The sequence below is a fragment of the Ascidia mentula genome, chromosome 3 (genome assembly GCF_947561715.1).
Source record: "Ascidia mentula chromosome 3, kaAscMent1.1, whole genome shotgun sequence".
Classification (NCBI taxonomy): Eukaryota; Metazoa; Chordata; class Ascidiacea; order Phlebobranchia; family Ascidiidae; genus Ascidia; species Ascidia mentula.
Genome location: NC_138568.1, coordinates 15,019,609 through 15,045,060, shown reverse-complemented (window position 1 = coordinate 15,045,060; position 25,452 = coordinate 15,019,609). Strand labels below are relative to the sequence as shown.

Genomic DNA, 25,452 nt, shown 5'->3' with positions numbered 1-25,452 from the left:
TACATTGAACAATAAATTACTAAACAAAAATGCGACAATGCAAACATAAAAGTTGACAAAGAAACACCTTAGGAATTGATCTCAGGTGAAAACCACTGCTCTATATTATTAAAACTTTCAACATTTAACACTTATCGGGTTTTTGTTTATATTTTAGCCGCTTTTTTGCCAGGGCTACAAACGCACAACTTCCGGTGATTGCGAACCAGCTGATCAACGCGACGTGTTAGCTAGAACTTGTATGCAACTGACCATATGTATGGCCTCACTTGGGTGGCAAAGATTTGTTTACTTACATTCCCGTCTTATGTACGTCAGTAAAGTGATTTCGGGGTCCGCATTCTTCTCAACAACCTGTAACAAGATAACCCAGTTGTTAACATTCGTTCAGTTTAGTGCATTGGCATGAGCTAACAAACAAATTCACCATTCACGTAGAACTCAAGTATATCCGGCTTCTTGCTCCGAACATTTTCACTTCCCGAATCGCTGTTAACAAAACCATATTTAATTGTATATATATGTGTGGTAAGCAATACGAACTAAACTTTAAACGCAGATAATTCGACCGTCTTACAAGGTAGAATCGTGAATTTTACGTAACCCAATATTTGCATATGAATATGAAAAGTACGTTTGCTCGTTACTCTTGGCTAAAACCTTTGCGTAGGCAAAGCATTTTCTACACGCGCTTTCACACATCGCTGTTATCGAATAAAATCAAAGTTTGACGAAATATGGAACGCGAACCTTGACAAATTTGCCGAATATTGTCGTACAGATGCCTCCACTAGTGGTTGAAGTTATGCACAGTTGTCACGTTGGCATTTCTTAAAAAAAAGAAAATGAGACAAAACAAACATGAAACTTTCTGAACAAAAACCCTGGGATTGACCTCAGGTGAAAACCACTGCTCTATATTATTAAACAGGATCCTTTGTGGCCTGTTTGTTCAAACAAGTCATCTGCGTTCTTTCACGTGATGGGACAGGATGCAGTTGCGACTGATCAAACACAGAGAAACACAGAGACAAACTAAGACTGGCCATCCAACCTTTGTAAGTAATTCTGCCACAAACTCTTTTGAGTGTGTACATTATAGGTGTGTGAATTTTCGGCGACTTTGTCCATGAAACTCCTGTTGTATTGTTACGACGTTTCGTCTGCCATGCGGCGAGACTTCATCAGGTGTGTCAGGTATACCAGACGAACACATCGTAACAATACAGCACGTAAATTTTATGCTAGAAGAGCAATACATTTTAAATTGCAATATGCCTGGTAGCAACAGGAGTTTCATTGTCAATACATTTTAAATGTAAAACGCTGTGTTCATCAAAACTGCACAAGATTCAATTTTCGTCATCTTCCGCACTACATACAATACGCAAATGCAAAATCAATCAAATTGGGGCGGAGGGGACAAGAGCGTGAAAACACGTTGTATAGTAATGGTACTTTAAAACCTTCCATACTGTTTATGATATATGAATCGTTGTGTGCGTATGCCCACTTAAAAAGAATGGAATGTACCTCCGCAGTTGCAGCCTTTTTCATCGATTTGGTCGGCTGCACACTGGTTAACCAAAAGCAAACAGTTTTGGACTAAAGTGTACGGTCTTTTTATTTGCAGAACTTCGATAACAAGTTGTATTGCTTTCTTCTACTCAATGTTACTTGCTGTAGTGGAATTTGGCATACTTTAGTAAACTGACAAGAAATGTGGTTGCTTCTAGTTCGTGTTGCCTTGCTGTGCACAAGCATCGCGTGTTGATTTTGAAGAACGGGCGTGGGTTGGAACATAGTTTGCCGTTTTGTGGACAAAGTCATGTGCCAGAATTACTGCAGCGTTTTGCAATGTGTATATGCTAGTATTTTAGTGTATGCTTACGCATGTTTGTGTTTACTTTATATTCCAGTTTGTAATATTTCGGTGTCTCGGCATCTGCAAAAAAAATCTAAACAATGGTGCTGTTAAATATCAACGGTGAAGCTGGAAGTGTAAATGCGTGGAGTAAGAAACCGGATGCTCTTGAGTTCTACGTAAATGGAGAAAAGGTTTGTCAACTCATGCACCACGTTGTGACTGTTACCTAACAATCGTGTTTGTTGCTTGAAGCCTGAAAAGTATTTTATACCAATCATGGAAATGTGATGCGGTTCTTCTGCGGTGCAAACACCAAATTGGCATCTGTGTGAGCCAATTTTGTCCCACCTTCCTCTATACTTTGTGATCTGCGTCTTGTTAGTTTTGTGAATGTATCACGGAAAAATTATTACTTTTTTGCACATTATTACTTTTGTGGTCGAGATAGAAATAAATTAACACGTAAAATCCACATCAGTAAATCTAGCTTCCTCATGTGATGTGTATAACGATGTTAACACCAATTAGGGGGGTGTTGTATGCGTTATGCCAATGATTGTTTACAAGTTGAACGGATGTTAACAACCGGATTATCTTGTTACAGGTTGTTGAAAAGAATGCGGACCCGGAAACTACTTTACTGACTTACTTAAGGCGGGAATGTAAGTAAGCGAATCTTTGCCACCCAAGTGAGGCAATACATGTGTTCAGTTGTTGTACAATCTTCAGCTAACATGGCGTGTTAGTACGCTGGTTCGCACCCACTTTATCCTGAATTGGGCCTGCTGTGTTTTCCTATGTCTGTTTCACAGCCTCTAAAATGTAGGCCTAACCAACAACTAAGTATTGTCGTATCACCAACGAAGGCATTTGTCTATCCTGTTTAATAAGCATCACCGATAAAAGACTGCTTAGCATTAAGTGCAACACAATATTTTCCACGCAGTGCGTTTAACCGGGTCGAAGTTGGGATGTGGGGAGGGAGGTTGTGGAGCTTGTACAGTCATGATCTCTAAATGGGATTCAATCCATAACAAGATTATGTGAGGAAACAAAACAAATGGTTCAATGTTTTGAAACTTATACTTAATTTCTGTTCAGTCATTTTTCTGCCAACGCATGTTTGGCTCCAGTGGTTTCTGTTCACGGATGTGCTGTTACTACTGTGGAAGGAATTGGAAGCACTAAAACCAAGTTACACGCAGTGCAGGTATTAATTCCGTTATTAATAATCGACATCAACTAACTCGCTCCTTGTAGGAACGCCTCTCAAAGTTCCACGGTTCTCAATGCGGTTTCTGCACGCCTGGTATTGTGATGTCAATGTACGCATTATTGCGAAACAAAGCGGTACCGAACGCGGAAGACATAGAGGCTTGTTTGCAGGGAAACCTGTGTCGTTGTACAGGATACAGACCTATACTAAGCGGTAATTTATCGTTCTATCTAATGTGCAACTAAAGGCCATGAACACAACACACTGGTTTTTGGTTTTATTTTCTAGCTTTCAGCACTTTCTCTGATGCAAATTCGGGTTGCCCAATGAAAGAAAAGTGCTGCAAGTTAAACGGTGGTAAGTTGTGTTATTACCACAGACCAATACAGGCTGAATCCAACTTTTTGTGATAATTTTGTTAGATTGTTCCAAGGTCGTTTAATTCACTTTTATCCAAATATGTACACTATTTATTTAAAACTAAGGTGGTTTTTGTCATCCAGTATCTGGAAACAATGATCTTCATTCGGTATCCAACGCGTGTTTTGCAAGATACGATCCGTCCCAAGAATTTATATTTCCACCAGAGTTGTTGGTAGGTACTTCACTGCTTCTTTAACGTATACTTTCTTCGGACACAATTGTTGGTCCGGGCAAAAATCGGTCGGGGTTTTGTAGCCGCGAATGTTGTCGCATTTTTCCAGTGAGAAGCATTTGGAACTAAATCTCCCTTTTTGGCCGTCAGATTTTCAATCTATCAAAAAGATATTTGTGCGAGTTTGTGGTGTTTACCTAAGCATGGTAACTCCTGTTTAAGATTCAATCCAAGTCGCAACAATATGCGAAGCCCCTGATGTTCGTCGGTGAACGGGTCACGTGGTTTCGACCAACGTCACTGGATCAACTGATAGCACTGAAAGGGAAATACCCAGAAGCGCAACTGGTAAACGGGAATACTGAAATTGGAGTCGAGTGCAACGTAAAAGGAAGAATATTTCCAGTTATCATATCACCGGTCAATGTTAGCGAACTTTCTTCTGTCAGTTTTGACAATAAGGGTATGCAACTTCCTTTGTCCCCGGCAGATAAATTTTTAAAATAACGTCTGTATAACAAAGCTTATGATCAATCTTATTGGTAGTAAATGGTTTGGCATGTATACTTTTACCATGACAAAGTGTTGTATGAATCTATAGATATACGTCTGTTAATGTCGATAAGGAATGGGGGGAAATTAAATAACAGATTTTCTGTGTTGTTATTGCAAAACCACTCTTCTTCCTTTCATAATGGGAACATATCTCGCAAAAATAATGTTTTAATTGTGGCGTTTATGTTTTTTCAATTGTAAGCAACTTGATTGCACAACTTTAAGTTAAATAACAGGCAGTTATTGACATAGGAGTTACCTTCGGGGCGTCTTGTACATTGACGAATCTTCGTGAAAAGTTTCAAATTATCATGAAGGGCACCGAAGCGTATCGCACGCAATGGATGACTGAGTTTCTCGACATGCTTCACTGGTTTGCAGGCGATCAAATAAGAAACGTTGCAGTAAGTTACGTAATACCTAAAAGCATTTTCACCAAAACCAATTGTATGTTTCGTGTTTGGCAAAAAAGATACATCTGTATACAGCAACAGTGTGAGGAATACACAACAATTTTTGTTGCAGGCAATCGGAGGCAACATCATGACAGCTAGTCCAATCTCTGATCTTAATCCAATCCTGATGGCAAACGAAAGTCTTGCAACTTTTAGATCACATTCTCGTTGTGATCGACAAGTTTTAATCGATCAAAACTTTTTCCCCAAGTACAGGACGACGTGTGCTGCGAAGGATGAAGTTCTACTTTCTGTTCGAGTTCCTTTTAATGAAAAGGTGATTAGAGTGCTCGCGGCCCATGTAACTAAATTTCATCTGAGGTATTGATTGTTCGAATAATTCGTTAGAAGAATTATGTTGGAAAATAAACGTGTCTCTCAGACCCAATTCCCCATGACAGGAAATATTTCATGTTAAAATTTCTTTTGAATAACATTTTGTACACATGTTCCAAACACTCACAGGACGAGTATATGAAAGCATACAAACAAGCAAAACGGAAAGAAGACGACATTGCTATCGTGAACGCAGCCATGCGTGTCGTCTTTCATCCGGGAACGAACAAAGTTAAGAAATTTTTGGCAGCTTTTGGTGGAATGGCGGCAACTTCAGTTATGCCGAAGACAACAATGCAGAACATGATCGGAAGGTACTGAAAATGTTTCAATAATATTGCCTTGGACTTCTGCCAATGGTTCAAAAAAAAATTAAATATTTAGAGATTGGACTGACAAGCTTGTTGAAGATTACATGGTTTGGATTGCCGAAGATCTTCCACTGAAACTAGATGCGCCAGGAGGAATGGTGGAGTACAGGGAGGCCTTGACAGCGAGCTTTTTCTTTAAGTTCTTTCTTTATGTCAAGAACTGTTTGATAAACAAGGGAATAATTGAGGTATATATACATATCAGGAAAGTTTGTCAATTGATACATTCTTTCAACAATATGCGTTTAGGGCTCTATTAAGGATCACGACACTATCGCGTTGAATGAGTTATCTGTGAATGGTAAACTTGGAACGCAAACCTGGCAAGGGGTAAACATTTAAAAAAAAACAAAGCAAAATTCCAATACTAATCCATAAATTCCATTGTTAGACATACGACGATCAACCAGTCGAGGATTTGGTGGGAAAACCGATCAAACACGTGTCAGGGGATAAACATGCAACCGGTGAAGCTGTTTACATTGATGACATGCCTATGTATAAAGGTAAATGGATTTTTTTTACAGGTTTTTAGAAAAAACTATTATGTAACCGAACGATGCCACGATAACTGAATGGGATTCGTTTACATATTTTCAGACGAGTTGTACCTTTGTTTCGTGACAAGCACACACGCCCACGCATACGTGCGCAACGTGGATATAAGCAAAGCGATGCCGTCACCAGGTTTTGTGACGTATGTCGATCACCGTGACGTCAAGGGATCTAACAGCGTTAGGGTTATAGTAGACGACGATGTTATTTTCGCAGTTGACAAGGTTGAAGATTACGTTTGTGAAGAATATATTTGAGAACAAATGTACATTGGATATGTTTGTTGCAGGTTACTTGCGTTGGTCAAACTATTGGTGCTGTAATCGCCGACACTCAGTCTCACGCACGAAGAGCTGCGCAATTGGTGCAGATCGAGTATGAGGACATATCACCCGTCATCATTACTATTGAGGTTATAATTGAAAAAAGACAAAGCAAAAAATGTTTAATCAAACAACAATATATGCAAATTGACAACTTTTGTAGTTCAAAATTATTATACCACTAAAATAAAACGTTGCATCAAGAAATGTAATTGATGACCATCTATACAATCGTAAACATGTCACATTGTGTAAATATAAAGCAATTTATTGCATTTTGCATACTTTTGCAATGAACTAGTACCGGATCTATAATAAAAGATTACATTATTTTGTAAGTGCTCTGTGGTCATTTATTCAGCAAACACCGAATATTTGTTGAATTTTTTCGTGAAAATACCACAGGATGCGATCAAACACGGTTCTTTCATGGGTGATCGGAATAAAATAATTCGTGGAGATCCAGACAAGGCGATGGAAGATTGTGATCACGTGATTGAGGGAGAAGTTAGGTAAAATATTGATGTTAAACTTGACCTTCGGAATCGGGATTCGTGGACAGAATCGCTTGTTTTAAAGGAGCGCTGGACAGGAGCATTTTTACATGGAGACACAGGCTTGTCTTGCGGTACCGAAGTTGGAAGACGGAGAAATGGAAGTTTTTGCATCCAGCCAAGATCCGACCAAACTTCAAGATCAGGTAGATACGAATTTATTTTCGAAGAATTAGTTTGTTAAAAGATCAAGAACAAATACTGTTGACAGAGATCTATGCATTGTATCAATATTTCAATTCTCTGATCCAGCATAAGAAAATTATTAGTGCGTTTATTGTCTGATACAACGCGTTAGGTGGCAAGATGTCTTGGGGTGAAACGGAACAAAGTTGTAGTTCGGACAAAACGAATGGGAGGTGGATTTGGAGGTAAAGAGAGTCGATTCTGGTTGGTCAGCAATCCTGTGGCCATTGCAGCACAGAAGTGAGATGAAATGTTGTGTAAGGTTCTTAGGTGAACTATACATGTATGTTTTCCACATAGGTGTGGAAGACCTGTTCGCTGTATGCTGTCAAGGAAAGATGATATGATTATGACTGGAGGCAGGCATCCCTTTTACGCCAAGTACAAGGTATAGTGAATCTATTTGCTCTGTTCCTTCCACCAATACTGCTTCAATGTGCACTACCCTCATTTCCACGTAGGTTGGCTTTATGGATGATGGGACAGTTAAAGCAGTCAAAGCCGAACTATACGGCAATGGAGGACACACATCGGATTATACACCGGCGGTTGTTGAGAAGTCTGCAATCCACTTCGACAACTGCTACCGGTAAAATAAGTTCCACGCAACCAAAGTCATGATTTTTGTTGGCATTGCACTAATAAATACATTTGTATAGCGTGCCAAATTTGTACGTTCGTGGTACGGGTTGTCGTACCAACACAGCTTCTAGCACGGCATTTAGAGGATTTGGAGGCCCCCAGGCTATGTTCATCACAGAGTCATGGATTACAAAAGTGGCCGAACACCTCGGTGTGCTTCCAGAATCAGTAAGATGTTTTCTGCACCATTGTTTGATCGTAAAAGTTTTGGTGGCGAATTGTATTCAGCATTTGTTTTAAATTTTTAATCAGGTTTGAACGTAATGATTTGGTTTTAGATAAGAGAGAAGAACATGTACAAGGAACTTGGGGAAACAACTCATTATGGCCAAAACTTAGATCCCTGCACGGCGAGACGGTGCTGGGACGAGTGCATGGAAAAGTCGGGTTTTACTGAAAGAAAACAAGCTGTCGACGAATTTAACCAACAAAATCGGTGGGAACAATTAATTTGACTTAAAAACGCCAAATACCAGAAATCTTTTCTTACATGAATGTGTGGTCTGTAATACTTTTGTTGGGGTTAACATTGTTATTGAAAACACACAAACAAATCGGTTTTCACTTTTATTGGCTAGGTGGCGCAAAAGGGGTATATCTTGTGTTCCAACCAAATTTGCCATTGGATTCCCGGAAGCGCGCTGTCAGTCGGGGGCGCTGGTGCACATCTACACGGACGGTTCAGTGTATTTGACTCACGGCGGAACGGAAATGGGGCAGGGACTTCACACAAAAATGATACAGGTTTGCTAGGAGGCCAATGGTAACCACTTGTCGCCATAGTTTAATTTTTGCCACGAAATAAAACAATTGTTGCTTAAAATTCATGACTGTTTTTTCTACACAAAAAGCATGTTTGTTGTTGAATAAGTCTTGCTTGGTATGAAAGAAGTAATAGTAATTAGTTTTTCATAATTAAACTATTCAGCCAAAAAAGGGTTTATATGCTATCTCCTAAAACAGGCCCTACCGCGCGGTTCGGTTAGATATTTCTCCGCGTTTCATAATCCCAATTGTTTAAAAGCGAGGATAACCCATGTACAAACACTGGTAGGGTTTTGCCATGTGACCGTGGGTTGAATAATTCTAGTGTTTCTGTTTCAGATTGCTGGTCGCTGCTTGGGAATACCCATTGATGAAATTCATATTTCAGAAACAAGCACCAACACTGTTCCAAACACAGTAGCTACAGTGGCCAGCATCAGTTCAGATATGAACGGCATGGCAGTGAAGGTAACATTTCAAATTATATCTAGCCTTTACATAAAGCATCATCGTTGGTAATAAACCTAAAACAAAACCCAATTTACTTAAGTAAAAAGAACAATTTGTTTACATGAGGAAATTTGCCCACATTTTCCAGGCTGCTTGCGATGAGTTAATTGAGAGACTTACGCCATTAAGAAAAGAATTTCCGGAACTGGAATGGAAAGATCTAATAATGAAAGCTTTCGTAAAGCGCATTAGCCTTTCCGCAACTGGATATTACAGGTATCAAGAACAGTCAATGTTTTTGTACGTCATGCAGCGGTTACGTCACGTTTGAGTGCCAAATATGAACTAATTATTTACTTTCATGTGGTCGAGGTTTACTTTTGAACAAAAAGATTGCAGCAAACTGGTTGTCGATGAACCAAAATTATATAAACAAACTAAAACACGACTTCATATTAAACGAATTTGTTCAGGAGTTGTATGTGTTTTTTATGACAGTAAATAGACACAGTCATACAGAAGAAATTAACGCAATTTGAGTTTTCATTTGGATTTTACAATTTGTGCATTTGACGTCGTGTGATTTCTATGTTACGTTACGTTTGCACAAAAACTTTACTCCAACATGCTAACATATTAGAGTACCCAATATGCACTACACCTGGGATAAAGAGAATGGGATAATTGATGGACGTGTGGGAAACTACTTTACATACGGATCTGCTGTGTCAGAAGTTGAGGTGGATTGCTTGACCGGTGATCACGTGGTGTTGAGGACGGACATTGTAATGGACGTCGGTAGAAGTTTGAATCCGGCTATTGACATTGGACAGGTTATAATTATTTGCATTGAATTTTTTACATTCAAATTTGCATCCATTGTAATGCAGATCGAGGGTGGATTTGTACAAGGTTATGGAATGTTCACTTTGGAAGAGCCCTTGCACACTCCTAGTGGTCATATGTTAACTATCGGACCGGGTGCCTACAAGATACCTGGGTTTGGAAATTGCCCTCGTCAGTTTAACGTACATTTACTGAGGAATTCGGAAAACGACAAAGCCATTTACTCGTCGAAAGTAACGTGCGAATGACTGACATTTGTTGCCCTGCAAAACTCTGTGCTTTAAATTGGTTTAGGGCATTGGGGAGCCGCCGTTCTTTCTTTCTGCTTCGGCCTTGTTTGCTATTAAAGCGGCAGTTGGTTCTGCTCGGAAAGACTCGGGACTCATCGGACCGTTTCGGATGGATGCTCCCGCAACTGCCGAACGTATCCGAATGGCGTGTGGTGACAACTTCTCAAAACAAGTTTGTTATATTGTTGTAGTATATTTACTATATAAGCTTACCACGTGTCATGGGTTGTATTTACAGCATCGTCGCCATGCCAACGAGGAAGAAGAAAGAAAGTTATCTTCATGGTCAATTACCGCATAGAGATTTTCGGAAACAAAATCCAGAAAAATGTGTATTTAATATTTGCCAAGTGTTGTGCTTTGGCTGTAAATTTCAACTTGAATCATCTCTTATTTGTAAAGAATTTTATCAATCGAGCTGCCGCTTGCTTAATTGATCCCAGTAACAATAACAAATGTGTTAATGTTTTGCTTCAATCTTTTTTATGTTGTTGTTTCAATGTGCATAATATGCATTGGCGTAGCAAGCCAACAATTTTTGTAAATAAGACATAAGCTTTTCGGGAATTTTTTTTTTCTGCGAAAATCCGAATTTTCAATTTTGGGGTGGGGAAGGGGGAAAGGGAGAACGAGAAAATGTGTGGTGCCATCGTCTTTACCTCATCTATGAATTATGACTTTCGTGTTAACAAAGTTCAATGTTTCGCTGAGATTGGTGCAAACTGTCGGTGAACTAACTCTGTACAAACAAACTAACACACAACTACAAATGATTGGAATTTGTTCAGGAGCTTTTAAAACGTTTTCACGAAGGCATACAGAAACATATGCTGCTAACCGAAGGACGGAAAATTAAAAATGTTTTCTCCAATGAAGGATAAATGGCTTGTCTTGTTTTCTCTGCAAGAACTAAATGAGGCAACTTGTTTTTGCAATTTGTTTATTTCTCAAAAACAAAGTGGATGTCTTAGCTGAAAATATCGCACTAATGAGACTTATTAGGTCGAAACAGTGGTCCTGTATGCAGCTCACTATAAAAAAGTTTTAACTTTAACTATACCTAACGTCTATAAATGTAAATAAGATAGAAAAATAACAATTTCAATCCGCCTTCGCCTCAATGAGGTTTGGGAGACCTTGAAGTTGGAGACATACTTGTTTGGAGGTAGGTCGGGCAGTATATCGCTGTTTCCAACAGTTAAACATGACACCCGCAAGCACCCGGGCACTTTGCATTTCTGACTTGATAGCGTAAATTTTCGGCGTTTCCGGTCGTCTGCCTTTTAACACTTGTGACAGACAACCTTCCAGGCTACCGCGCCACGGAAAAACGCGATACAACAGCATATGGATCGTCATACCAAGACTGTAAATATCCGAACTTTCATGGGGTAGATATCGACCATTTTTACCTTTTTTCGCACAGGCTTCTGGTTTGCAGTCGATCAAATGATGGGTGATAGTGTGATACTGATGGTTGGCGTGATCAGCCTCGGTGAAAGGCAACAGATGGTGAAGCAACTTTTCAGGAGCCGCGTACAGTATACAAAATAACTCCTCTGGGCACCCGTCCACAAATCTTCCTGCGTTGTCATACCACATACTGCACCCGAAATCAGCGATTTTGCATCTCAAATCTGTAGTTAACAGGATATTGTCGGGTTTGATATCGTTGTGTATAATAAAGCCACCACATGGCAAATTGTGAAGGTGATCCAAGCCCAGAGCTATATCATAGCACATATTTTGTCGTTTCTGGTAGGTGAGATGCTTATCCTTGTCTAAAAGCAATCTTTGCAAATTGCCTCCCTGCATGTGTTCCATGGCGATTTCCAAACCTCCAAATGGACGGAGCAAACCATAAACCTTCACGATGTTTTCGTGCTCGGCAACCATCTGAAGTTCCGCCTCGCTCCTAATCCTATATACACATGATATAAAGCCTTTGGTATGTTCGTATTTTAAACAGCAAACCTAGTATTAAATCAACAATATGATTCAATAGTGCGCGGCACCAAGGCATTATATTGCAAAGAACGGAGGTACTAGAAATTGCAAGGAAGGGTACAGTCACTTACCACTGTTGTTTATATCTGTTTTTAGGTGCTTTTAAAGCCACTTTTCCGTGCTCGGGTAGTTCTACTAATCGCGCCTCCCCGAATGCTCCGGTTCCAAGCAAACTACTTCTCTGTTTAAAAGTAATAATGTTTTTAAATGACGCGTTTATTCACACTATTCGCTTCGTATATTGACCTAATGAACTTCATTTTTTAACCATTTCCCAAAGCTACATCAGTATTTCAAAAAAACGTCAGAGGTTTGCAACCTAATGATGTTAGCCTATGGCAATATAATGGGTAATGGAGGTAATACGTAGTATTATCAATATCAACACTTATTTAATGCACTGAATTTTTCGGGGCTGTCTATTATATCCAACAGCGCTCCCATAATTAGTTTAAAAATAGCCTACAGCAAATTGGCAAAATGTGTTTTGATTCAGTAAAATATTCGTCAATAGAAATCAAACCAACAGTAAAAACTTACAGACGTTCCATTCGTTCCTGTTGAAATTCGATTTCCCATAATAATGGGTTAATGTATAGCATAACAACGACAGCAATTCTTTCCGCTTCCTGCAAAACGTGCTAAGCGATAATTTCGACTTTTTTGCAGGTTTACATCACGTAGTGTTTTGTTAACTCGATTTCCTGCCATGTGTACAAACGCTTGTGGTAACGTAACGTGACAGCAAAAAGTTTTACATAATTTGTCATGTTATGATGACTAAGCATCTAAAGTGACTAACTATGTAAAAATTGCAAATAAAAACAATCCATCCAACCGCATTATCGGGGTTCGTATACCCGCACGTAATGCAATGTGTATGTTGTTTACACATCCCAAAGGATTATATGATGGTCTATTTTTGTGATGACACAAACACTTTACGCGTGCTACGCACTTTGAAAAGAGTCACCACACTTGTAACGAATCAATCATAAATGTATCAGGATAATTTGTTACAATGTTAAAAAAAGTCGCAGAAGGCTGTGACTTGACTTGTTAATTGCCTTCATTTTTCCGAAACAATTTTTCTTGATGTTAAACGCATAGCGACGAATTACATGATGCGGCAACAGAAGACTGCTGTGTCTTCAGTGTTGTTTATCAATTGCGCGTTGTTTCCACTATAAAAAGGTATTGGTGTTGTAAACACATTACCCTAATCAGTTGCACTGATTTATTAAGGCCATGTAAGCTAAAGCAATTGTTCAGCAACTAATTTTGACTAAAGGTGTGAACAACTGGCAAAGATCTGGAATACCTGCAGTCAATATCCAATGTTCAATAAACTTAAACCTTTACACATATTAGTGGTAAAAATATTACACGCAAAATTTGCATTTTCGCTGTAGCGACATAAATAATGCGCAAAAATGCGTTTTTGTATTTTTGTAAGAATTTGACGAAAAAATTACATTAAACAGCCTACAGACGACCCAAATTCAACATGGTAACAAGAACTTGGGAAGCCATAGTTAGCAGTTGCAAATGAAGTCAGTGGTACGGAAAAATCACGTGACACTACCTGATTCCTATTATAACAAGGTAGATAAAAGCTGCATGAATGTCTATTGTAAAGAACAAACGAACAACATAATTTTTGCAGTGCTCGGTTTTAACTCCAGCAATGTAGAAACGGCTTGTACGTGTCAAACAGTAACAGCGACGTCTGCCGTTTGAAGGTAAAAGTCGTCAAATTGAAACTATAGCTATGTGAAGATTGGTTTGCAACCAAACACAAATTATCTCAAATTAAAGCTATTTTTATTCGCTTTCTCGGAATTGTTTGTTGAGTTTCGGTGAAAGTTTCGGTTTGTAGAATTCCTTGGTTTCTTTCCAGGGTCTTTGGTTCTGGTTCTTGGTGGTTATCAAGCACGCCGTCCACGGTTAGAGCTTGCGAAAACTTTGACATAATCGCCTCTACATCCGAAATGCCCTCGTTCAAAACCTCCGGTGACGTCACGTGATAAGATATTTCCATTAAAGTGTTCGCCACCGCCAAGAATCTCTGGTGACTTTCCTGAATTGCTCGAACCTCATCTTCTCTTGTGTCCTCGTCGTTGGCTTCGATTGTCAAAGGACAAACAAACTCATCGGTTTCCGTGGTACGGATCTCCTCTTCGGCAGGGTAGAGTTCCAGTATAAATTCGTCCATGTTTTCAGTCGGTGTTGCGACCGTAGGTGGCAAAAACTCACTAGACTAAACAGATAAAATCATTGTAAACATATTGGTGGCGTTAAATACTTGATTCCATCGGTAATTGTATTAGCTTGTATCGCACTAGTACAGTGGATCCAAACTTTTTTTAATTCTGATATTCAAAGCTAAAATCCCTCACACCAGAAATTTAACTTTTTTGACTCCAATGATGAAAACGTGGAATTTTTATTTTAAACAAAATCCCCTAGTGGCGGATTTCGTGGGTTGAAAATCCCTGTCCTGGTCTATGGGCAGTCTTTTGGGTACATTAGGCAGCTTAAACAATGCTACAAATGAAGAATTAAATCTGGATTTATTCTACTTTTATTGTGAAAAAGAGTACAAATTTTGTGGTAAGTGCTGCTCTCACTAACTAATTGACGAATTAAAATTTTTAATTAGTTTTACAAAGTTGCAAAGAAACATATTTTTATTTTTAAAGTTCCACAAAGATCGACTTTATTTGCTATCTGTTTTACCCAACAAAGCATGAATGTACATACTTGCCCCATCACATGACCAGAGTGATCTTCATCTTTCGGAAAACAAATGCGACAAGCAAACTCTTTCACCAAATTTTCATTTTCCGTGTCAATTAGATTGCGAATTGCCCTGCTGTACTTTTTCAAACAATACTCTGAAGTACTTTTCCCAGTCTGCAAAATAACAGACATAGCAATTATCTTTTTTAACATAAATGAATAATGAGGAAAGTTGACAACTTTAAGCAATATATTCACAGCAACAATTTACTTTTAACCGACTCACCTGGAACTGAGGAAATTTCCACACTTCCTGGACAAACATTTTGGCATTACAATCCATTTTTTTCGTACTTCGAACTTTTCTAGTTTTGAGAGCTTTCGGAGTATCTGGCTGCTACAAAATTAACTTAAAAATGCAAAACTAAATTAGATTTTAGTAAACATATTTTGTGACCAACCCCGTCTGATATGGAAGTTTTATGCTTTGCACTGTTCGTCTTGTGGCGGTTTTTGCCATGTTCACATTCCAACCACAAACTGTGCTTAATAACATAGGGTATAATGGTTGTGTCATGACTTTTGTCCCACCGAACCAGACTCTTTGATATGTCTGTGCAACAAAAATGTAGTACATAAAATAGTTTTTCATAGTCAGGGTCATTTACATATATATTTCCAAAATTTTTAACAGCATTGTCTCAAAGTAATTAATTGTGTTTTTTTGTTAATAACAATCTGTGGCAGTCGCAATTGTTTTTAATTTTTGGCAATGAAGAATTTTGCAAGAAAATATAACATTTTGCATACCATATCCATTCTTGGCATATTGAACAAATTTGGCGCCGGTCACAAACTCAAAATTCTTTATTTCCGTTTTGCATTCATCCATGGAATCAACCCACTAAACGTGATGCAACTATTTATATAGAAATGAAATAGAAAAAAAACACCAAACCCTAATGTTTTGTTCTACGGAATTGTATTCTCGTGTCCCATTTACTTCAAGTGAATTTCTCTCAATCTGAGACAAAAATAAATTCTATTCTTTAGTAAATGATTGAAATAAATGTGAAAAACAAACCTTTGTGGTGGGTTTTTCCATCTTTTGCAAGAATTGCACACAAAATGTTGTATGCTGATCCTTTATTTTGTTTCCCGCAGCAAGTGTACTTCTAATCACCTTACTACTCCGCACTCGTGGCTTTTTTCGATTTTTCTAATAACAAAAATTAACAAATGAAAACAAAAATAACACGATGACAAATACATGTAATTTTTATTGATAGAATGTGGTCTTAATAAATCAGAGGTTTCCTAACTTTTATCAAATTAAGCTTTCCTATGTTTTAAAACACACATCGACTAAATAACTGTTAACAATTTCATTATTTTAAAATGTTTTTTATTGCCTTGAAATCAGGTTTACTGCTTAACAATGACAGGCATAACGCTAAAGTAATGGGTAGATGCTAAAGAACCGTCACCAGAATGAGTCGAGATATGCGATTCACATTTAAGTCAATGTAACATAGAAATCTATGCAAATGTTAATGGTCAGGTGTGAGCAAGGCAAACAACTGTTATTTTTGGTAATCAATTGAAATTAAAATACTACTTTAAATGGTAACTCTTTAAATTATTATACCATGCGCATAGATTTCTATGTTACATAGACCTTGATGTGAATCGCATATCTCGACTATCTACCAAAGTAATGACACTCTTCTGGCAAAAAAATGATATATTATTACTGATGTTTTGTTTGATATACATAACTCAAATTATGTAATTAAACAATGGTGTTAAGTTAAAATAACATGTAGAAAAAGTGCTTGCCTTGTGTGTAGGAAAGTTAAGCAATTCTAAAATGGTTACAACATAGTTGTTTTGCATATCACTCCCGCAGATTGATGGACCTTCATCTCTTAACCGGAAGTATTCCCATTTTTGTCTTTGCACAACAATGTAGGGTATACTTGTCATGTTGTTCCAAAAGACATGTTGCTTTTTTGTATCTGTATACACAATTATATAAAAGTATATATCAAAAATGATATACACATGTAAAATCAGATTATGCAACAAATATTTAATTCTTACCCATTTTGTTTACATGTTTATTTACAAGATCCAGTGAAAGTGAGCTTTTGAATCGTTCCATGCAATTTATGGCTTCTTGATATGATTTGAATTCCTGGTCAATAAAACATATTGATTAACACATAATGACCGGATTTGCAAAATAATTTGTTAGTTTGTGAACCAACCATTTTAACTGTATTGGCAGATGAAAAGTCAATATCCCACATTTCACTTGTTTGTGGCAGTCTAAAAAGCAAACACCATGAAATACGAACTGTTTGTTTGCAAGAATAAAGGTCTCAACGTACCCAGGGCCATTGACAATGTTGGACACGTCAAAACTTTCATTGGACGTATCCATGTTTCATGATATTCTTCTCAGTTTAATATATTTTTACAAGCCTTTCACGTAAGATTTTCGTAAAAATTAGAAAATGTTAAAGTAATAAAAGTGGTAGCCTTTACAAAATTCCCGCTCGGTGATTTTAGACTTGATTCTGCAAGTGAATTAACAGTCAAGACATAAACATGCAAGCGAGTCCAGTAACAAAAATTTGACCCCGTTTCACATGAGCAACTTGTATAGTTTATTGTTTCAATTTATTCGGTGGAATTAATAATTAACTTTGCGTTGTCATATGCAAACAACACTTTTTTCGAACTAAAGTGGTCATCGGAATCAATTGGTCAGTCAAGTCATATGTTAACAATCGATGAAAAACTGCGTTTGACTTTTAGATTTCGAAAGAACTGGCCCAATCATGCGTGAAACATTACATGCTTACGTTTGAACTAAAATAAATATATTTTAAGACCATGGATTCATTAAGATTGTATTCATTTTTATCTCACTCAATTCACATATCAAAATATAAATACTCAAACTTTTAACTTGGGGTAAAGAAACTACTGGGAGCAAATCCTGACACGGGACTTTCCCAGAAAACTTACTTGTCTTGGAGGATAAACAGACGGTGGTGAATGCAACATATTTTGCACTATTAATTCCAGGTAGCTTTTATTACTAAATTAATTTCCATTCACAATAAAACATATTGGCCTATTGAAGCAGGCCAAAAAGAGATTGACCAAAAAAACAAAACCATGAAATTGTGCGACGCACTTCCAAAACCTGCGGTAAGAACTTTGGTCCAAACGTGGCTGGCGGAAGACGCTCCTAATTTCGACTATGGAGGCATGGTTGTGGGGGAAACCAAACAAACAGCTCATCTGTTTATGAAAAGCAAAGGAGTTCTAGCTGGCGGCCCATTTTTTAATGCTGTGTTTGAAGAGCTCGGTTGCAATGTTACTTGGCTTGTTTCCGAAGGGAGTACATTTACACCCGAGGGCAAATTAAACGTAGCTGAAGTCAATGGACCCTGCAGACAAATATTGTTAGGGGAAAGAGCTGCATTAAACTGCTTGGCAAGATCAAGTGGGATTGCAACCAACGCCCAACTATATGTGAACACTGTAAGAAACACAGGTGAATTGCTCAAACCAAAGTTTCTATAATTTAATAAAGATGTACATGTATAAGTTCCTAATTTTGTGGTTATTTTGAGTCCATTGTGAATTTAGCCATTATTTTTCCTATGCACCACTTCATAAAATACTGTAAAATCAAATTTATTGCAGGTTGGAAAGGTTTTCTAGCTGGAACTCGGAAGACAACCCCTGGCTTTCGGTTGGTTGAGAAATATGCTTTGCTTGTTGCTGGTGTTGATACACACAGGTACAACCTGTCTTCTATGGTAAATTAATGATAAAGGACAATCATGTGAATGCTGCTGAGGGGATAGAGAAGGTAAAAACAATTACACTTTGGTAGGTACAAACACCAAAATGCTTTATATTTACTTGTGCATTACCAATGGTGTTGGTGATGTAGGAAAGAGCTTTTTTATTTCTGTACAGAATGGGTGTTCCTGTATCAAACACTTGTGTTTTAGGCTGTTAAAGAAGTACGCCTGGCTGCAGGTTTTAGTGTCAAAATAGAGGTGGAATGCCAAAGTTTGGAAGAAGGCAAGGAAGCAGCAAATGCTGGTGCAGATATTGTCATGTTTGACAACTTTACTGGAAAGGTAAATAAGTTCTGAATTATTGTTTACATTATTCATTGGTGTAAAATACTTGTACATTTAAAAAAAAAAAACAAGTAAAGCTTGAATGTGATGGCTAAAAGTTATGCCAATCAACAATATTCTAGATTTGGCTTTCATATTTAAAGTGTTACATTATTTCTGATGGAATTTGTTTTTTTAAGCAAATACATGAAGTATCCAAGTTATTTAAGAAAGAATTTCCCAATGTTCTTGTGGAAGCAAGTGGTGGAATTAATGAAGACAACGTTAAAGAGTATTGTAGCTCACATGTTGATATCATATCGTCATCAAAGCTGACGCAGGGTTATCCAGTAGTGGATTTTTCTTTAAAAATTTTATGACACTTTCAAAATTTTATAAAAGTGCATTTGTTGGCTTGAAAATAAATTACATTAAATAAAAGAAAACTATGTTTTGTATATGTTGCTATAAACAAGAATTTTGTTACCTATGTGCATTATATTGATATAGACTTTTCTTCACTTTGGACAAATTGGATTTATAAGCCTTCATGACTCAACACTATTTACACACAGAACAAGTGCATTTAGTTTTGTAAAATTGTGATTAGTTATAAAACAAGATCATTTCGCTCATAGAAAAATAAAGTTTTTAGAGAATAGGTCAATTAGTTAGAGAAGCAATGTACAAAATGAATTCACAGTTACACAAACACAAAATAAACTAGTACAGTTGTAAAGTACTGCTCAGTAACAGTGGCAGTCGGACATTCGCCAACTACAGTGAAGGCATAAAAAAGACTGCTTGGTTGAAGCATGAGATTTAACGTTTACCCTTACATGACCGCTGATGAACAATCAACCGATCAGGCAAAAAAGTTCTTCCACATAAATCACAAGGGACGAGTTGTTGCTGTGCTGCCTGCCATGCAGCTTCATTGGCAGCCTCAAAGTCATAGCTTCCACTAGCTGTGAATGGAGAAAAAAAGCAAACAAGAGTCAGAAAGGCTGTTTTTGAGGTGATTTAAATCATTCCAATGCAATGTTTAATTATTTTTTGCAAATGTTTGGAAAATAGTTTTACATGATTTTCAGCACATAAAGAAAAAAGTGATGTAAAAGCTACAGGCATAATGTATTATTTATTCATAATTTGCACACTGCCTATCAGCAGAGTAATCTTATGCTGAGGTAGTAAACCCTTCACACGAACCAAAATTTGTTTTACTTGTTTATTAATATTATAAAGCTTTGAAGTTGCATAGTGATGTAATCCAGACAAAAACGTAGAAAAAGAGCTAAAATAAACATTAGATACCTGAAATTGGACAAACTTCAGGTTTCTTTGGCTCAGGACGGCGTAGTCGCTTGGGAAGCTGGCTATTTTCTGATTTCCATTTTTCCAAGCATTGTGGTTCGTGAATTGAAATTGATTGTGTGCCGTACTTACGCCCACATATGTAGCAAATAACATATGGAGGTGGTCTAGAAACTCCCTTTGCTTCAGGAGGTGGCTGAGGCTAAAATGGTATTTAATTCATTAAAACAAAACATTGTAAAAAATTACATTAATGTGTAATGCCTTCATCATAGCCTGGGTTATGATGCTCAACTAATACAATTAGAATTAGTGTCAAAAATTTGTTGACATGACCGACATAAATTATTACTTTGTCTTTGTAAAGCAGTATGGATATATTTTGCTCTAGGCAGTGACATGGCCATAGATTATCCATGTTTACTTTTTTACCTTCAATTGCCTTTTTGTAAACATTTTCATGCTTGGAGTAACAGATTTCATTGGAAGTTTCTCCCTGCCAATCGTCCGCGCAGCCAGACGTGATTTGCTTAATTGCATGTTTGAGCGTATCTTGGGTGTGTGTGTCTACACAAAAAATTATTATATTTTTTAAGGAATTATGTTGGAAATAAATTACTGATACATTTAGAGATAATGCCATAAAACTACAGGTATGAGTCTGTTCTGTTTGGTGATTGTTAGATAGTCAAAAAAATACTTAGGAATGAGTGGCAGATGATCAGTAAAAGTGGCATCTATTATTAATAAAAAAACAACAGACATATTAATGTACCATAGTTTTTGAGCATTTCGGGACATCAACAGATTTTTCATCATTTGCTTCATGGCAATATTTCATGACTTTAGTCACATATGTATGATCAAAAGCTATTTTCTTTAAACACATCACATACACTTGATTTTTTAATCCTAGTTTATTACCATGGCTCTCAATGAAATATTGCTTTTGACCTCATCCACAGACTGTTGTGATTCATTAGTGCTGAAGTGCTGCAGGGAATTTTCCATTTCTTCCGCGCTAACATATAAATTGCAGAAAGTGTAATAACACAACTTTTAAGTATCTTCCCATTCTATCAAAACATCTCACTACAGCATTAAAGATTACAAGTGACAATGTTTGTGTCCTCACTACAGGTAAAATCTTGCAACATGAATGAACTGTAAGTTACTTGTAAGTTCCACGCCTTTGTAATTTGATTTTGTTGCATTCCAGTGGAGAAGAAGTTCTGCTATCAGATGGAGCCATTTGCTGTAAAGAAGAATCAGCTCTTTCTGCATTTTCTTGAGAGGGTGGCCTATATCCCATATGGCTTTCAGGGTGTGGAACTAAAGAAATGTTTTAATGTTATGCATGATGTTTCTAGACTTAAAACATGTTACAAATGAGAATAACACATAAGAGTTTGTTGGGTACATACTTGAATTCACATGGAGCGAAATTTAATTTTATAGTTAATCATCCAACTTTGATCTAAATTAAAAACCTACCTGAGTTGTAGGTGATTTTGTTCCTGCGAAAAGGAATAGACTGCCTTGTTCGACTTGGAGGATGTGGAGTAAATTGCCTTTCAGGAAGAGACTGGGTTTCCATCTGCCTGGACTTTAATCGGGATATAGATGGCTCAAACTTTGATGCCTGTGGAGCATGAGTTGCATCCTTTAATTTCGTCTGCATTTGCTTGGGATTTTCACCATCTCTATTTGTGACAGTGGCCTTAATTTCTTGCAACGGACCTGAAAAAAATCAAGAGTGTTTTTAATAAAACCAGTATATATTTTTTACTACCGGATAAGCAAATCACACCATTTCTCCTTGATGGTGGCCTTGTGGGTGTAGGCACTTGACCAGCTTTGCGCTTATGCTTGCTGCCATTTTTTAAAGGTGACAATCCAATAGAACCACTCCGAAAGGCATCCACTGATGCAAAAGTATTTTCAGAAGTAATGACTGGGTGTTGAAACTGCAGGAAAATTGAAATAAAATTGTCAAGAGAATGTTGGTGTTACTGTGTGTGTGATGTGTACCCGTGTAGCAATGTTTTGGGGTCGTTTGGACAAAGTGACTGTTTTAGGTCGATTTACACCCTTGCAACTGCACAAATGTATTTCCAAGCGGTCAGGCAAAAATGTCCTCCCACACCTAAGCACAAAATCTAATGCATTATAAATAATGGTACATAATCTATTTACCTTAAAGTAGAAAGAACATATTTTCAAAAATGACTGATGACTATGTTACATGAAAGCTGCACTTTTAACTCAAATATAGCAATTAAGAGACTTCTGTTTGATCACAATCACACATTTACAGTACAATCCTTAATTAAAAAAAACAAAGGTTGAACTTTCTGGAAAGTAACCTTGAACAGGGCAGGAGTTGTGCTTGAGCTGCTTTCCATGCATTTTCATTGTACTCGCTAACCATCTGTTTATTTGTTCTTGACTTCTCATTCCCAACAAGTGAAGGCAACAGTTCAGGTTTCTAAATGAATGATGTTGTATTTACAGGGCAGTTTGACACAATGTGTTTACATAGCATTCAAATCATTTGGCTGGCATTCAAGTATATATGACTGTTAAAAATCGCAACAGCAAAAACCAAAACAATTACAGTATATTTAACATACTTGTGGAGGCCTTCTTCGCATGCTTTTTGGAAGTTTTTGATTTTCTAATTTCCATTTTTCAAGACACTTTGGCTCATGAATGTCAATTGATCTGGAACCAAAATCTCGACCACATATATAACAAACACGAAAGCCAGGTGGATTCATTTCTTTGCCATGGTGTCAACTGAATATCTGCAATACTAAATAGTTTTATCAGACTGTAATTAAGTTGAAGTTAATATTAAGTGTTTTATTCAATGATTTAGAAAAGGTAATTTAGAAACGATGGTTCTTTTATATGGCGAACAAGTTTGTAAACCCAAACAGAAAATGAACTAATACTATATGGACTTCGCAGAAAGTAGCGCTTAACCAGGTTAGGTGTAGAAGAGTTCATGAGGCTCGGGTCAACAGACCCGGCTTCCTATTACTTTTTTCAGTGTTATAATATTCTTAGTCGTTCCTTCCAATCAAAATATGTTCATTCTTTTAAGCCTTGTGAATACATACAGCATACTTTATTATTAACATTGTATTGAGTCTGATACAATTACAATCAAAGAAAATGAATGACCAAACGTCAGACTGCAAACCAGGCAGTCCAGAGCAGAGGATTATCAAAAAGAACTTACGTGCAATAGTCGGGTTAACTTGAAACAACACATGAACATTTGTTGAGAATACTACATACCGTAACACAAAATAGTAACAGACAGGCAAAAGAGCGTTTATAGCAACCACAATAGCAAATATTAACTACGTTCACGCTTCACGGATTTTATCCTCTCACTGAAAATTTTATTCCCAATGCATGTTATTAAAAATGAGATTGGTGCAATAAAAGTATTTTGATATTTCGACTGAATACTGGTTGTACTGTCTATAATAAATTAATCACTGCTGCCTTTTGTTAATATTATTTAAAATTTGAAGGTATACCTCACAGCTTCATTTACGTGTAATTTTTCCACATGCGGCAGCAAGGGGAAGTTTGCAACGAAAAGTTCGAATCGGCAAAGCTTGTGTGGTAACGATGCTTCCAGTATCTAAAAAACTATAACTAGAATCTTTATGTTACCAGGTAGGTAAACATTGTTTTCTTTATTGTTCACAAACCTAAAAATTGTACTTTTCTGTTGTTTTGTATTGTCGTATTATTTGAAGTAGGCTAACGATAACAGGAATGACTAACCCTCGGCATAATTTTCAAGACCTGAATGCTATAGATGTTATGGTAATGTAATAAACTAAATTAACAATGTCTGAAGCTGAAGAATTATGTGATAGTCGTGAAGAATTGCTTTCTCGGCAAAAAAAAGAGAAAAAAGCTCTTCAAGCTGAAATTCAGGGAATCAAAAAAGGCGTACCAAAAGGTGATCGCAAACAAGCCAAGCAGTCTAAGATTCAAATTGCAGAAATGGAGAAAAAACTAGAACTGAAGCATGAACAAGAGTTGGAGTTGTTGGATATGAAAAAAACACTTGACAAAGAGCCTAATGATGTAATTTCAAATTTGGATGACCTATCATTAGAACAAACACCAGATATTGCGAATAAATCGCCAAAATTGACCAAAGCTCAGAAAAAAAGGGACAAAAAGGCTGCCAAAGCTAAAGATCGAGCAAGGTTGTGTGAAGAAGCTGCCTTGGATTACAAAAACACAGCTCGGCACAAAGAAGAAGAAGAAATCAAAACCATTCTCAAAGAAAAGTGTCTACAAATCAAACAGATCAGGTCTGATGGTGACTGTCTTTATTCTGCTATATCAGATCAACTTGAAACAAGTTTAGACGTTCCTCAATTGCGAGTAAGGGTTTCTGACTACATGGTGAACAACAAAAACGACTTCATGCCATTTTTAACAAATGATGCCGGCAATCCGTACTCAGTGGAAGAGTTTATGAATTATTGTGAAGATATAAAAAAGCAGGGAGTGTGGGGAGGCCATCTTGAACTTCGTGCATTGTCCCATGTTTTGCAACTGCCGATCCACGTTATTCAGTCCACTGCTCCAGTGATCATTTTGGGTGAGGAGTTTTCCTGCAAACCAGTTATTCTTACTTATCATCGCCATGAACTCGGCCTTGGAGAGCACTACAACTCTGTTGAGCAGCAATCTGTTGACGCAAACGATGAGTTAACTTAGCAGGTTCCTCTATTAAATTCTTCCTCATAAATCATGTTTGATCGTACCTGGTGGGTGCTTTTGCAATTAAACTGGAGATTCAACTACACAATTGTAGAGGTGTGGGCCAACATATTTATTTTTGCTTGGAACCTGTTATTCTACTTGGGAAATATGCTTGCTGCTTGTTGGATTTATCAAAATTGCAATTTTTTATGTTTGTTTGGAAAAGTTTTATTATGAGTAAACTTTGCACTACTTTATTAAGAAATTTATGAAAATATTAAGAAAGTGTGTTTGTGATCCATGTTGTATGTTTATCTCCATTAATCAAAACTACCTTGTCACTTTTATACTATTTACAAAAATTGATTGTGTTTTTGCAACCATTGATTGAAGGACACATACACATAAGCTAAGTAGACCTGGTTTAAAACCTAATGTGCAATTATAAAATGCCATAGTAAATGTCAAATCATTTTAGTTTTC

General features: G+C 37.2%; 6 protein-coding genes across 7 annotated transcripts; 3 read left to right on the top strand and 3 right to left on the bottom strand.

Annotated features, from left to right (window-relative positions):
• Positions 1-1,921: 1,921 nt before the first annotated feature.
• On the top strand, positions 1,922-10,765 carry LOC145895378 (xanthine dehydrogenase/oxidase-like). Its single transcript, XM_082984182.1, has 30 exons — positions 1,922-2,058; positions 2,472-2,529; positions 2,814-2,910; positions 2,969-3,077; positions 3,128-3,296; positions 3,372-3,440; positions 3,587-3,678; positions 3,901-4,141; positions 4,486-4,637; positions 4,759-4,965; positions 5,154-5,338; positions 5,409-5,583; positions 5,645-5,725; positions 5,787-5,901; positions 5,996-6,174; positions 6,240-6,362; positions 6,679-6,785; positions 6,853-6,973; positions 7,126-7,253; positions 7,314-7,401; positions 7,475-7,602; positions 7,673-7,823; positions 7,934-8,091; positions 8,234-8,399; positions 8,760-8,888; positions 9,019-9,146; positions 9,511-9,703; positions 9,761-9,949; positions 10,011-10,178; positions 10,245-10,765. The coding sequence occupies exons 1-30, from the start codon at positions 1,966-1,968 to the stop codon at positions 10,305-10,307; spliced, it is 4,062 nt and encodes a 1,353-aa protein (XP_082840308.1). The 5' UTR covers positions 1,922-1,965; the 3' UTR covers positions 10,308-10,765.
• A 342-nt stretch (positions 10,766-11,107) lies between these two features.
• On the bottom strand, positions 11,108-12,592 carry LOC145895717 (uncharacterized). The gene is made up of 3 exons (XM_082984502.1): positions 12,554-12,592; positions 12,085-12,194; positions 11,108-11,927 (listed from the first exon to the last, which is right to left on the bottom strand). The coding sequence occupies exons 1-3, from the start codon at positions 12,590-12,592 to the stop codon at positions 11,108-11,110; spliced, it is 969 nt and encodes a 322-aa protein (XP_082840628.1).
• Positions 12,593-13,415: 823 nt separating this feature from the next.
• On the bottom strand, positions 13,416-17,338 carry LOC145896025 (uncharacterized). The gene is made up of 11 exons (XM_082984819.1): positions 17,149-17,338; positions 17,026-17,086; positions 16,859-16,952; positions 16,595-16,773; positions 15,840-15,974; positions 15,714-15,779; positions 15,566-15,659; positions 15,217-15,368; positions 15,042-15,152; positions 14,777-14,929; positions 13,416-14,273 (listed from the first exon to the last, which is right to left on the bottom strand). The coding sequence occupies exons 1-11, from the start codon at positions 17,199-17,201 to the stop codon at positions 13,821-13,823; spliced, it is 1,551 nt and encodes a 516-aa protein (XP_082840945.1). The 5' UTR covers positions 17,202-17,338; the 3' UTR covers positions 13,416-13,820.
• A 466-nt stretch (positions 17,339-17,804) lies between these two features.
• On the top strand, positions 17,805-19,471 carry LOC145896028 (nicotinate-nucleotide pyrophosphorylase [carboxylating]-like). Its single transcript, XM_082984823.1, is given in 6 exon segments — positions 17,805-17,851; positions 17,913-18,326; positions 18,479-18,600; positions 18,603-18,647; positions 18,793-18,924; positions 19,107-19,471. Coding segments are annotated over 5 exon segments (861 nt in total). The 5' UTR covers positions 17,805-17,851; positions 17,913-17,944; the 3' UTR covers positions 19,287-19,471.
• LOC145896026 (zinc finger protein 474-like) lies at positions 19,464-23,593 on the bottom strand. Of its 2 annotated transcripts, none has more exons than XM_082984821.1 (11): positions 23,471-23,593; positions 22,857-23,038; positions 22,590-22,711; positions 22,255-22,369; positions 22,034-22,190; positions 21,718-21,963; positions 21,399-21,555; positions 21,148-21,244; positions 20,656-20,790; positions 20,224-20,425; positions 19,464-19,874 (listed from the first exon to the last, which is right to left on the bottom strand). In XM_082984821.1, the coding sequence occupies exons 2-11, from the start codon at positions 23,001-23,003 to the stop codon at positions 19,729-19,731; spliced, it is 1,524 nt and encodes a 507-aa protein (XP_082840947.1). In that variant the 5' UTR covers positions 23,004-23,038; positions 23,471-23,593; the 3' UTR covers positions 19,464-19,728. The 2 variants fall into 2 exon arrangements, with proteins under 2 accessions (XP_082840947.1, XP_082840946.1); XM_082984820.1 differs by having other exon boundaries at positions 22,857-23,030; positions 23,471-23,589.
• A 459-nt stretch (positions 23,594-24,052) lies between these two features.
• Positions 24,053-25,441, top strand: LOC145896027 (deubiquitinase OTUD6B-like). Its single transcript, XM_082984822.1, has one exon. It carries the CDS (start codon positions 24,097-24,099, stop codon positions 24,982-24,984), a length of 888 nt encoding a protein of 295 aa, XP_082840948.1. The 5' UTR covers positions 24,053-24,096; the 3' UTR covers positions 24,985-25,441.
• Positions 25,442-25,452: the final 11 nt, after the last annotated feature.